The sequence below is a fragment of the Adiantum capillus-veneris genome, chromosome 20 (genome assembly GCF_014529385.1).
Source record: "Adiantum capillus-veneris isolate H3 chromosome 20, ASM1452938v2, whole genome shotgun sequence".
Taxonomy (NCBI): domain Eukaryota; kingdom Viridiplantae; phylum Streptophyta; class Polypodiopsida; order Polypodiales; family Pteridaceae; genus Adiantum; species Adiantum capillus-veneris.
Window position 1 is genome coordinate 67,940,859 of NC_140950.1, and position 13,366 is coordinate 67,954,224.

The window sequence follows — 13,366 nt, forward strand, 5'->3', positions numbered from 1 at the left end:
TGCCCGTGTGTACAAAGCTGACACCCCTCTGATCCAAGCATCTGAGAAGCCCATCCTGCGTAGAGTGCCCTCCAGAAAGTCCCAGTCAAGACGGCGTAGGCCTTCTCGAGAAGAAGAATCACCAGATCCTCACCTCGAAGCCGTGCAAGGACAGAAGCCTCCCAAAAAGTAAAGATGTTGTCAAGGATACTGCGCTCCTTGACAAAACCTGTCTGAGTCCCATGTATAAGGCTCTCTAGAAGTGGCTGGATCCTCAAACTGAGAGCCTTGGCAAGAATTTTGTAGGCTGAGTTGAGGATGGTGATGGGGGGCCACTATCGAATCTTATCCAAGGAGCCACCCTCCTTGGGAATGAGGTAGATGAGACCCTTACTCATGCTGTCAGGCATCTCTCCTGTGTGCAAGATGTACTGAAAAGCACTACAGAGATCTGGGCCAAGCAAGTCCCAGTACTCCAAGAAAAAACTGGGAGTCAAGCCATCGTCACTTGGATAGCTACCACGGGGGAGTGCACTAAGAGCTGTGTGCAACTCCTCAAGCTGAAGTGGCAGCTCAAGCCTCTGACACATCTCCTCAGTCACAAGGCAAGGCATCTGTTCCCACACCTGCTCCCTGCATGCATCCTGACACTTTGACTGAGGCTCTGCAAAGTAACTCACGGTAGAAGTCCGTAGCAACTGCACGCACCTCTGGCTCAGAAGCAACTGACCCGTCGGGCCTCCTCAACTGACTGACCTTGGCATGTGTATGCCGAGGTCCCACTGTCTCGAAGAAAGCACCAGTCACTCTGTCACCCACCTGTGTCTACTGAGATGCCTGTCGATGGAAAGCAAACTCATGGCGCCGCTTCTCTGTGCTTACAAGCTCCTAGCGAGCCTGCTGTAACTGCTCCTCCAACCAAGGACTGTTTGGATGCTGCTCCTGCATCCTCTGCAAGGAAGCAACGCTCCGTCTGAGACGCTGCGCCTCCTCTCTCGTTGCAGCCAGGCAAGCCAAGGACTCTTGGAGAAAGAATCGACTATGTTGAGCTAGTCGTGATGCCACTCTGTCAGGAGGAGAATCCTTCATGTCCAAGCTCTCTGTCGAGAGAGCCTCTACTCGCTCTCTGAGTGTAGAGTCCAACAAGACCCTCTGAGGGATGCGAAGCATCGTGCTCCCCTGCCTCTGCCTATCTGCCACTGTGAAGATCACTGGTGCATGGTCCGAGAAGGGAGTCCCTGCCAGAATGCCAACTGTCCTACCCAAGTCACAGAAATGGTCACTAGTGTAAAAGCGATCTATTCGTGATAGATTCACTCCTCCCACTCTGCGGGTCCGAACGAGAGAAGGCCAGGCTATGTGGGGGCCTCACAAAGCTAGAGTGCTGCCACACATCCGAAACCCTCAGTCATACAAAACCTCTCCCAAGCTGCCAGCTCAACTCCGTGCACAGTAGCATGGCTGCCACCAATCCTATCAGAAGGGTCCTCCAACATGTTGAAGTCACCCCCAATGCACCACTACTCTGCCTGCGGTAGAGACTCAACAATATGTGACCAAAACTCTGCTGGTGCACTCGCCACATTGGGCACATATATGTTCAGGAAGCCCACAAGGCAACCCTAAAACTGCATAGTGATCCCCTGAGCCCTACCTGGCACAATAATCCCTTTGCCCACAATGGCCTGCTGCAAAGAGTCCGCAATAGTCATACATACCCCACCCTCGATGCCTCCAGGTCCAAAAGCAACTGACCAAAAAGTATAATATCGTCCACACAAGAGCTGACCACATTGTCTAATGTGGCTCTCACACAGATGATGCTCCTGTAGCATAAGGAGATCAATCTCTCCTCCCACAAGGCAACGCTGAAGCCCTTGACGCAGTCGGCCCCTCTGATGCTGAAATTGGGGTCCACCTAGTCCCTGCACGTTCCATGAGACGATCCTCATGGGGAGCGAGAGAGAACAGATGCTGCCGGAGCAGCTAAACGTGCTATCTTCGAGGCTAGCTTGGATGGGGAGTAATCCGCATGCGAGCGTTCTCTAGATAGGCGTGATTGCAAAGAGAGTCTGGCCCAAGCCCAAGTAGACCGAGCCATACGTAAAGCAACCTCCTCTGTCTAGGAGTCCTCATGAATGTGTACATAACATGGCGAGCACTGCGTATCAGCAAAGAAATGAACCACAATGTGTGTACATCCTGCTACATCAGGAGGGGTCACCGCAAACTTGGCCAATGGCCAAAGAGTTTGAGCATGTCTGTAACTCCTAGGTCCCCCATGTGGTGAGAGCCTGTGTATGCAGCCACTCCAACACTGAGTCGAGAGTGCAGTCGGTCTGGTCCCTGCCGCAAAGGGGAAAAGAGAAGCCAACCGCTGAGTCCAAGGCCTCTATCCCCCTAGCTGCAAGGAACAGAACATGAACCCTGAAGCAGGCTGCCTCAAGGTCTGATGTGGGGTCGCAGAGAAAGCGTGTAAAGTCGTAGGTGAAGAAGTCCCATCGGCGCCGAATGTCGAAGCTCGTCAGACCACGAGGGACTACTGCAAAGGGACACGTCTGTATCTGTAGAGGGGGTCGCAAGAAAGGCTGTCCCTTTCTCGCCAAGCGACTCGTGGCAAAGGCGGTGCCAACAGATCTCGTAGCAGCCGGAGATGGCCCTGCCCCCTAGGTCGACTGTGGAACTGGAGCGGGAGGGGTGGGTGTAGGATCAGGGGGAGGTGGGGGAGGGGGAGAAGAGGGGCGGGGGGGACCGGCAAAGGTAGAGGGGTGAGGGGGAGAGAGGCGGTGGGAGCAGGAGGCAGGGGGGAGGCTGATGAGGAGGGGGGGAACTCGGGGGGAGGAGGGTCTGTCGAGGGTGAAGCTAGGGTGAAGCTAGGGTGGGTGCTGGAGCAGGGACCTCGTGAAACCGGCCCGTAGGGCAGTAGGCGTTGGCTTTCACCCGAAATTCTTTACTTTAGACACACACAGAGAGAACGTGCAAAGGAAACCTGTGACGGGAGTTAACACTTAAGCACACACACAGCTCGGAAGCTACAATGCTCCGAGCAGTCGCCGACAACTTGTAGGCCCCAAAATTGGCGCCCCTTTCGGTATTTCTTTATACTTTGAGAGGGTAAATTTACAAAGTAGAGTCCTGGGAATCCTTTGTCTATATCCAACTAGATACCACTTGATTTGGCCAAATTTCGGTAGCATAACAGCCCCAAAACTCGCGCGCAACCAATTCCCCTGTTGGAACTCACTTCCACTGGCATAAACCCTTTGATTTGTGCCCAAAAACAGCAAATTCAGCACGCTGTGTTTACTGATTTTTGCCCTGTTTTCAACCCCAAACAGTCTCCTAACTGTCCTTTGCCAGTGGGGCACTATTCCCAATGGTTCTGGTGTCCTTATGGCTGAAAAACAATCAATTTTCTGCGCATGCACAGCGCTGAATTTGCATTTGTACGGTGAGGTCATGACCCTCGCCAGTGCCTGCTTCGGAGTAGCAGCTAGCTACCCCTGTTCCTGCTCAAGGAGGCTCTTGCCTCAGCACAAAAGCATGAACCCACACAGTTGTACATCAATCAAATGAAGAGCACTCTTGTGAGGCATCACATAACTGCACCTAGGGAGAGAGAGAGCAGTGTGTAGCATGTAGGGCATCACTCCTGGCACCACATTCTACATGAGAGGGAAAGGAAGCACTCCATAGCTCTTAACCTGTGATAGGTTCTCAATGAAGCATCCCCCCAGTATAAATCGAGCGCCCCCTCTGCTGCCCTTGACCTATAATGCATCTGTGAACAAATAGATGCAAAAAGGGGAAGATTTTCATGGCTGCCAAAACCTCCGTATCGCTGAAAACGCAACAAAACAGTCCTGTAAACACGCATCTGATGCCTTCCAATGCTGAAAATGAGCTCCTTGGTCCTAGGTAAAGACATGGGAAGCTCAAAAATGGAGAGAATGGCTTATAATTAGAGTTATCAGCCTCCAAAACTGCTCCAAAAAGTCAGTTACGAGTTCTGTTCTCCCAGACTTGGTACACTTGGCACTCATACATGCAATTTCCACGCATTGGGCTTCCCGCTTAAAAATCTCTTAACTGGTGCATCAGTTGACTTTGCAGTAGAGTAATAAAATGTTCCCCTTGTCATTCTGATGCTAATGACATGAACAGATTTCATAGCCCAAAATAGCAGTTCCCTAAATTTTAGGAGATGCTTCCGTTGGGCTCCCACTGGTCTTCTGACCATCTATCCTCATTGGGACCGCATCCAAAAGCGCAATGTGGCCCAACTATCGGATACTTTCTGTTGGTGATCCCACCTTGACTTTATGCCTTTATTGAGTTCACTTCCTAGTATCCACCAACTTGCTAAGTTCGACGGAGATACCTACATGATCTTGAGCTGAGCCTAGATATCCTTTTACTTTAGGAGTTCCAGTGCCGACCAACCGCAGGTGAAACTACCGTTCACATTGGCCATACAATGTCCGACCATTTGCAACTTCAAAAAGAGGGTCTCAAAAATTAAACAAAAATCATTGGAAAGAAACCAACAGGTAAGGTTAGCAGTTGTCGCATCCTCATGACACCTCGTCCTGCTCGAGATGACCGAATCGGTTCCTCGTGGGAACCCACTGTTGGTGGGTAGACACTTGAGGACCACTCTGAGTACCAGGCTGTCGCTGTGGCCCCTGTCGTCGCCGACACGAACCTGTTGACATCCCTCCTCCACTGGAGCCCAAGGCTCAAAGGGTGGCTCTGCCTGTGTACTCTGTGTTTGTGCCTGTGGGTGCTGGCCAGCCCTTGCAGGCTACGGCTGAGTTTGTGGTGTAGGTCGGGGCCTTCTCCGTGGACAAGCCTTCGCAAGATGGCCCATCTGTCGACAAATGAAGCACTGGTTCGGGAGGCCCGAATACTCCACGCTCTGTCTAAACCAACCCCCACTCACCCAAGGAAGAAGGATGACCTTCGGGAGAGTGTGAGTGTCCCTAACCAGAACGCGATCCGACCGAATGCCGGCCGCCTTGGCAGCTAGTGATGCTGCCGTGCGAGGTGTCTCCAGGACAGTCCCAATCGCTGAGCCTATCCTGGACAAAAGTTGTAGGTACTGCCTCTGCAAACTAGGAAAGCAGACGGAGATGGGAAGGTCTGCCTCCTCTACCAGAACATCTGAAGCAGGGTCAAAACCATGTCTCCACTGTTGAAAGTGGGCTCGAACTACTCGGATGGTCAAGGGGCTCATAGCTATGACCTTGGACGCCATCTCTGAGGTCTCAAACTTGATCTGATAGTAGCCTCGTCCGAGGAACTGAACGTCCAAGATCTTGCCCACCTCTGCAAGAAGGCGGGCCTCGAGAAGGTCACGCAGGTCTCCTCTGCTGGGTTTGGTGCCAAGAATCTTGCAGATGACGGAAGTCGCCTGCAGACGATCCACCTCTGCGGCTAGGCTCCCTTGCTCTGTCGGAGTAAGAGCAAGTCGAATGGTGGACTCAGCGGGGTCGGGCGAGGGGACTTCATTAGAGTCCCTCTGTGGCAGAGCTTGAGCCTCCATCAGTGTCTGCTGCTATGTCGAAGAAGAAACGGAAAGAAATTTTCTCTGCAAAAGAGCCCCAACGAGCACTATCCAAAAACCAGCGCTTGTCAGAGCCAATCACAGGAAGACTTCGGCGCGAGAGTGGCAGAGATCAAGGATAACGATGGGGGGGGGGGGGGGGGGGGGGGGGGGGGGGGGGGTGCGTGGCGGGCTGGAAATGGCAAAGGATGAGGGTAGCGGGCTGGCAGCGGGAGCGAGGGGATGGCGGGCAGTGAGCGGGCAAGTGGCTGAGGGGCGGACAGGGAGGGCAGCGCACGGCAAGGGGAGGGCGGAGGCAGAGCGCGTGCAGCAGTGGCTGCTGGCAGCACGGGGGGGGGGGGGGGGGGGGGGGGGGGGGGGGGCTAGCGATGCGGGAGTGGGGGGGCGACAGGTGCTGGCGAGGGAGGGAAAGCGAGCGGCTGCAGGCAGCGAGCAGTAGTGGATCACTTAATGAAGCCCAAATCAGCCTCTACTCTCAAATTGGGCGCCCCCCTCTTCATGCTCTGGCAATTCCATCTGGAGCCGCCATGTGTCCCTTATGCCTAAATGACTTCGAACTGAGCCTAGACACCTTTTATTATTCGGATTTCAGTGCTTACTGGCCCGACCATCTCGTGGCAACCTGGCCTTCCCGATTGTGGGTGAAACTCTCAGCCATTGGCCGTTTCACACTAGCCACACAATGTCCGTCCATTTGTGACTTCTAAAAGAGGGTCCCAAAAATTAAAGAAAAATCAAGGGAAAGAAACCAGGTTAGTGGTTGCCACAGCCTCGTGACACTACCCTTGTGTAACATGAGACACTTTGTGTGTTTTCCTCTACTAGTAACATCGTATCTAATGAAGAAATGAAGATGGTCTTATCTTCGGTTTAGTTGCCGCCATTAGGGATTGGTTAATTCACCTGTATTCTTGAGAGAAGAGTCATTATTCTGAGTCTGAAGCCCTGACAAGTAATGGTTTTTTGAATGCTGGAACAGATCTTCGCATCTCCTCCTTCAGATGGCTGAACGATTGTCTGAAACAGCAAGTTTGGATCTTGAGTCATTTTCAGGATCCACTGAATTAAGCCTCAAAATTTATCATGAGGACGGTCTGATAGAGGAAACAAAGTTGGGTGTGAGAATGGAGGTAACTGCAGCTGGAAGTCTAGACCCCACACGCACGATCAGTATTGGCTCTAGATACATTGCATTGAATGATTCTCAAGAGGCTATATATGTTTGTCAGGACGGATTGCAGGTTAGTTGCATGTTGGTCTCTATAGCTAGACATTTACTCTTAGAACAAAGTTTCCCATTCTTAGTTTTGTACTTTGACTATTCCATGGCCAAGATGGAAAGAAAGTTTTTATTTCTGTCCCAACAGGAGGATGAAAATGCAGCTTTTTCTCTAAAAGCTGGAGAGCATATTTCTCTAAAGACCCAATATTATCCAGGGCCTAAACGAAGCAGGCTTGGTTACTCTCAGCTTGTTGGGTCAGACGCAGCGAACTCTTCAATCTGCTCCATACGATTCTGTTTCCAGCAAAAGGATTGGGATTGGTCAGGCCCAGTTTGTGCCAGTGCCCTTGGTTCTTTCTCTTTGAGAGTCCACAAGAGGTTAGATAACCTCGGTGTAGGAGACACTGTGGAAACAAGCGATGATACTACATTCAAATACATATCTGTTGATGTGGAAGACAAAAGCCCTTCCTTGCTCATACGGTTTCGCACCCAGTCTACTGATGGAGTTCCTTATCGCATAGAAAATGCACTTTCCCAGGCTTCTATTTATTTTTATCAAAAGGTCTACCTACTACATTCAGGCTTTATCATTGTAGTTCTCCCTGGATTTCCACTTACTGCTTGTGTCTTTACAGGGCCTTAGCGATCTGGTGACAACATTGAAGCCAAGGCAAATTGTCGGTTATGCATGGGATAATTTAAGTCATCCCCATAAACTTGTTGTTGGTATTTCTGGTACGACTTTTTAAAAGGTTGAAACTTTAAGATGAGGTTCTCTATTAGTGTGTTATGTGGAACTCTTTTGCAATTTGCCTGTAATTTGATTTGGATGTATCATGTTGTTGGCGATTGGCAAGCACAGAGTTGTATAAATGTAATGTTATGCAATTATAGTGAGCTCTCTTGTGAATATTGCAAATGAATTTTACACACGAGGGAATTAATTTCAGTAGCATCAGTAACTGAATTTGCTACAGGCTATTTATGTCTCCTCTGTTTCTACATTGAGACATTTTTGGCTTCAAACTATTTGGGTTCAAGTGCCAACAAACAGTGCGGGGAATGAGTTTTTTGGTGTTAAAAAGTGAAAAGTACTTTATGAAACTTCCCAGAATAAGTAGGAAGAAAGCCCATTGTGGGAGGTCAACTACAAGGATTCAGAAATACTTCCTTTGGTCAAAGGAAGGAAGGGCTTCATGGAAATATGGCTTACTTTTAACTTCACTTCGTTACCTGCAAATGATTTCAACCACCTCTTTTAATATCAAAGGTTAAGCCTCTCTGTTTTAAGGAATATTAGGAAATGCGAAGGTCGAAGGATGTGCCAAGAATTTTGCCCATTACTATCTTTTGAAGAAACTGTAACTCTTTGTTCTCTAAAGTATGAGATTTCGAAGGGCCCTCGAGTAGTGGCTGAACTCTATAATGTGGTGTGGTACTGAGGGCTGCCATGCCTCAAGGAAATGGCGGCACTATCTGCATGGCTCTACCTTTGTTGCATGGACAGACCATCGCTCTTTGCGCTATGTCTGTGATTAGGGTGATCTCACAGCATAGTCACAATGGATGCCCATTTTTGGGCTTCCCCTCCCCACTTGCCGTCCCGCACTCTTTTTTACACTAAAAATCCATTTGAGCCCCGTCCCCCGTCCCCACTCCATGGGACGCCTCCCTTGTGACTATGACTTTGAGGTCCGTTACAGAAAAGGATCGAGCAATCGAGTTGCTGGTGCACTCAGCCGGATTCTTGAGGTTAATGCCTCGGTTGAAATCTTGACGGATTTCTGTTTCTCTCTTCGAGGGCTGTGTCGTGCCGATAGCTATTTTGGCAAGATATGGAACGAGGTCGAAGTGGGACATGACTCGCATATAGGCTTGGGTGCTCTAGAGACCCAAGTGAGTCGTGATTGTTTAGAAATGGAAAGGTTTGTTTGCCGGTAATCGACGAGGTTTGACAAAGGGTTTTGTTCGAGTCCCATAATGTTCCTAGCGCTGGGCATCCAGGCATCCAGGCATCCAGAGAACTTTAGCCTTGGTCAAATGATATTTCTATTGGCCAAAGATGCGCTCTTACATAGAGAGCTATGTGAAGAGATGCAATCAGTGTCAACAGGCTTGCTACATCCATTGGAAATCCCAGATGCCAAGTGGCAGTGTATTTCTATGGATTCCATTGTTGCTTTGCCAAATACTAGTTGTGGCAATGATGCCGTTTGGGTTGTGGTCCATAGACTCACAAAAATGGCAAAGTTTATACCAACAAAGTCGATAGTAAAAGCCATGAGTTGGCCGCTTTATTTGTCGATCAGCTTTATAAGCTGTATAGTTTGCCAGAAGACATCGTCAGTAATCGAGATACTAAGTTCAGGCGGAGATTTTGGCAAGATGTGTGCGCTCACCTTCAAACAAAGTTGAGTATGTCATTCTCTGATCATCCTGAGTCCAATGGACAAACTAAAAGGATGAATCAGACGTTAGAAGACATATTGAGGGTTTATGTCTGTCAGAGGCAGTCTGATTGGGAAAGGTACCTTCCACAATTAGAGTTTGCCTACAATAGTAGCAACCATTGTGCTACTAGATTTAGCCCATTCATGCTGATGTATGGATTTGAGCTCAAATCCCCTATTGCTATTGGCTTAGAGAAACTCAAAGATCGCCAAGCTCGTGATTTCTTGTATGATATGCAAGAAATGCTCGAATTGACTAAGGATCGAGTTACCACTTATGCTCGTGATCGAGTTACCACTTACCACTAAGGACTGCTCGTGATCGAGTTACCACTTATGCTAATCAAAAGAGATCTCCAAGGACTCTAGAGGTTGGACAATGGGTCTATCTGAAGATACCCAAAGATTCCAAGACTATGCGAACGGGAAAGCATTATAAGCTTTCAGCTAGATTTTGTGGTCCATTCTTGTCGCAAAGAAAATTGGCCAAGTTGCCTATTATGTGGCTCTTCCCTCGGATGCTAGTGTGCATAAAGAGTTTCATGTCAGCCGCGTGTAAGAAAAATTAGGCAAAGCCAACATTGATCTTCCTATCGAGACAAATGTACGGCAAGATATGCAAACTGAGTATACGTATACTCCTCGAGAACCAGAGTCTTTGGATCATCGTACGTGTCATTCGCGAAGGAAAGCTTATGATGAGTACTTAATTAAATGGAAGGGTCAATGCGAAAGGTTTGCTACTTGGGAATCAGTTAGAGCCTTGAAAGCTCAGTACCCCCACTTCATTGATGAGGCCATCAATGGTTCTTAAGGGAGGAAGTATGTTATGTCTCCCTTACAGGAGAGGGGATCTAGTCTAAGACTGTCACAGGGACGGGCACCACTTGCCAACGAAAAGAACAGATAGAACAACTTTAAACACTTCAAATAACAATTGAATGGAAAGAGATGCAAGACACGAGAGAGGGAGTGGCGGAGTTCCTCCCCAAGAGAGCATTGGCCCCAAACGTTGGCGCCGCTTTCGGTATTTCTTTATTATTGCTGATTAGCAAAGTACAACAGTCGGGGAGCACCTCCTCTGCAATCTGCAAGTTGAAGAGTGCTAGAGAGGGTCCCTAAGGCTCATATTTAAAGGCCCAAAGCCTAAAAGCATCAAATATGAAGCTGACCCCCAAAAAACGCTTTTCTAAAATTTTTGAATTTCCCTGTAAATCCACTGCGAATTTAGGGTTGTCCGTACAGGTGCCACATCATCATATTTTAAGGTTACAAACTTTTCTGACATCGTTTCGGCCACTTTCAGGGGCTTTAAACAAGTTTTCATTTACTTTTAGAATGTTGAGGCCTCTCGGCCGTTGATCTATGAGTTGGTCAGGGATTCCTTTTGTGGCTTGACACGGGTCCGGTCCATGAGTAAAAAGAGCACTTTTCAAACATGCAATACTCCCTCCGTAAATAACCACAAGCGTCCGGGCCATGAGCATGAACAAGCATTTTCAAACATCAATTCTCTTCAGTACTCTACACACGAGTAAATCACCAATCATTGAAACGAGTATTAAAACCAGAGTCAACAATTCAAATCGGCACCAAGACAGGTTCAAAACGGATACCATCCATTTCAAACAAATTCCAAACAGGATCACTAAACAATTTCCCTAAGAAATTTAAACTTAAAAAGCAATCTCGACATCAATCGGGCTCGAAAAGTCGACTGAATTTCCATCCTGAAACTTGCTCTTAAAATTAGGGGTAGGTTCCTTCCATAAGGTCGTAGCCGACCACAGCATGGTCCATCAGCTCTTGGACAGACAGTGTTTCTATGACGACGATGGTAGTCTCAAGACATAGCAATCAGACCGGACCTCCAAGGTTATTAACTCGAGAATAGACACCTACTTAGAGATGTTGAGAAATTCCAAGTTGTAATCTGCTAGGGTTTCCATGACGAGCGTTTCAGGATACCCCACTGTGCCAGAAGCTGCACTCCAAAGGAAGATATCTAAAGGCATGTAACTGCGGGCAATTTTTTTTTGAAAGCTTGGCACGTCCTTGGAGTTTGCAGCTTGGTACCTATAGACATCCACCACTATATGGCACTACCTCTGAGGAAAAAAAGGCCTTGAAAAAAAAAAAAATGGATCCTTCTCTTGCAAGTGATCTTTATGGCCCTGTAAGACAGAGCGATAAGAGACAGGAGCCTGTCCGATGCGCGATGGAGTAAGGGGGGGAGTGGCTAAAGTCCGGGGCTGGACACAAAGCTTCCTTCTTAAAATTTTCCGTAAAATTTGGAAGCGCCATCTTCCTCTGTCTCCTCTTTGATAGGACCACTGTTTGATAGCACCATCTTCAGAAAAGCGCACGCCTGAAGCCACGAGCACCACGTGCCAATAGAAAAGAATAGACTGAACAACTTTAAACACTACAAATAACAATGGAACTGAAAGAGATGCAAGACAAAAGACAGGGAGTGGCGGAGTTCCACCCCAAGAGAGCATTGGTCCCAAACGTTGGGGCCCCTTTCGATATTTCTTTATTATTACTGATTCGCAAAGTACAACAACCGAGGAGCACCTCCTATGCACTCAGGAGCGCCAGAGAGGGCTCCTAAGGCTCATATTTAAAGGCCCAAAGCCTAAAAGCATCAAATATGAAAAGCTAACCCAAAAAAACATTTTATTAAAATTTTGGGATTTCCCAAAAAATCCTCGTGAATTCGGGGATGTCGGTACAGGTGCCACGTCATCATATTTTGAGGTTATAAATTTGTTTGACTTCATTTCTGCCACTTTCAAGTGCTTTAAACAAGTTTTCTTTGACTTTTAGGGTTTTTTAGGCCCCTCGGTTGTTGATGAGAGTTGGTCGAGGTTTCCTTCTATGGCTTGACACGTCAACAATTTGTGACAAAGACACCGTCGGAATGGTTTTCCGGTGTCGGGGCGGATGTTGTGTGAACCTGGCTAGTGTCGCCGGGCACTTTTATAAAAGGGAGGCCAAGGCCTCATTTGTAGTGATCGACTCCCACTGGCAGAGTGTTATTGGTTAGCCCGTGAGGCTAGGAGTGCGCAAGGTCACCTCGAGGAGGTGAGGCCGTGTGGTATGGGACGCTCGGTCTTACAGATGCACGCCTACGTCCTTGGACATTGGCCCCAGCACGGGGGTGCTACTGGATGGTGGTTATGGTCGAGTGGTTCGTCCAACGCATGTCTATAGGCGGACTGTGTAGCTGGGAGATCCTCTCCGAATGGAGAGAGAGAGAGAGAGAGAGAGAGAGAGAGAGAGAGAGAGACTTTGCTCTTTGCATGTTATGGCGCACACACTTTGGATAGTGAGATGCTCTAGCTACCTTTTGCTTGGTCAGTGGTGTACTCATCAACTGGCACAAGTCTTTTGGTTTTCTTGTAGGAGTCCATGCTTGGTCGATGCTTCGAAGCTCCTCTCGTCAGTTATGGGCGTGTGGATCTCCCTAGCTCCAATGCTCAGTCTATGAGAGTATTGCAGGTGTGAGAGCTTTGCAATGGTGGCTGCTCCTCTATCTGTTCAATTTTGCTCTTAAGAAATTTTTGGATGTCTCTCTCCAGATCTCCTCAGTAATCTATCTATGTCTTTGTATAAGTCAAGTAGATATTGTCCAAGACATCTCTAGTCCTAATAGCTCATGACTCTAGACAAGGATCCGAAGCCTTTTCTAAAGAGATAGTGGAAGCGGCCGTATCTTGTAATACAGTGTGCGCTGACAGAGGCAGCATATCCTGCTAGTTGTTGGTATCCCTCTGAATCTACGAGTCTCAATCTCAAGCTGGTGTGAAGATGTCCGTATTTGACCAATGGCACATGGTAACCCATGAGATAGATGTGTATCAATATAGCTGGGTTGAATTACAAATCGATCTTCTAATGAGTTGGATAGGATGCTCTCTAAAGAAAGCCATCTTCGTGCTCAACCCTGTGTCAACTCTATCCATGTCCTCCTGGTGTCCAACTGGGTCAGGTCCTGGCGAATGAGTCTAGTAATCTCCACCCGTCTAAGACACACTGATGGTGCGTCAAGGGAGTATTGGAAAAGGAGGCAAGCTGTCTATGCTGAAGCTACGTATCTGGAACCATGATGACATTTCTGCATACTAGCATGACCTATAAAAG

General features: G+C 48.2%; 1 protein-coding gene across 4 annotated transcripts in view; it reads left to right on the forward strand.

The window, feature by feature from the left end:
• Positions 1 to 13,366, forward strand: part of LOC147432665 (vacuolar protein sorting-associated protein, putative (DUF1162)) — a 303,484-nt gene that overhangs the window by 190,005 nt on the left and 100,113 nt on the right. For all 4 annotated transcript variants that reach the window (XR_015185566.1, XR_015185565.1, XM_086492512.1 and 1 more), the window contains 3 exons: positions 6,525 to 6,786; positions 6,913 to 7,332; positions 7,406 to 7,505. Coding sequence is in view for 2 of the 4 variants with exons in the window: in XM_086492512.1 (XP_086348638.1) it covers positions 6,525 to 6,786; positions 6,913 to 7,332; positions 7,406 to 7,505 (782 nt within the window). In the remaining 2 variants the exon portion in view is untranslated. The remainder of the gene's footprint in view (positions 1 to 6,524; positions 6,787 to 6,912; positions 7,333 to 7,405; positions 7,506 to 13,366) is intronic.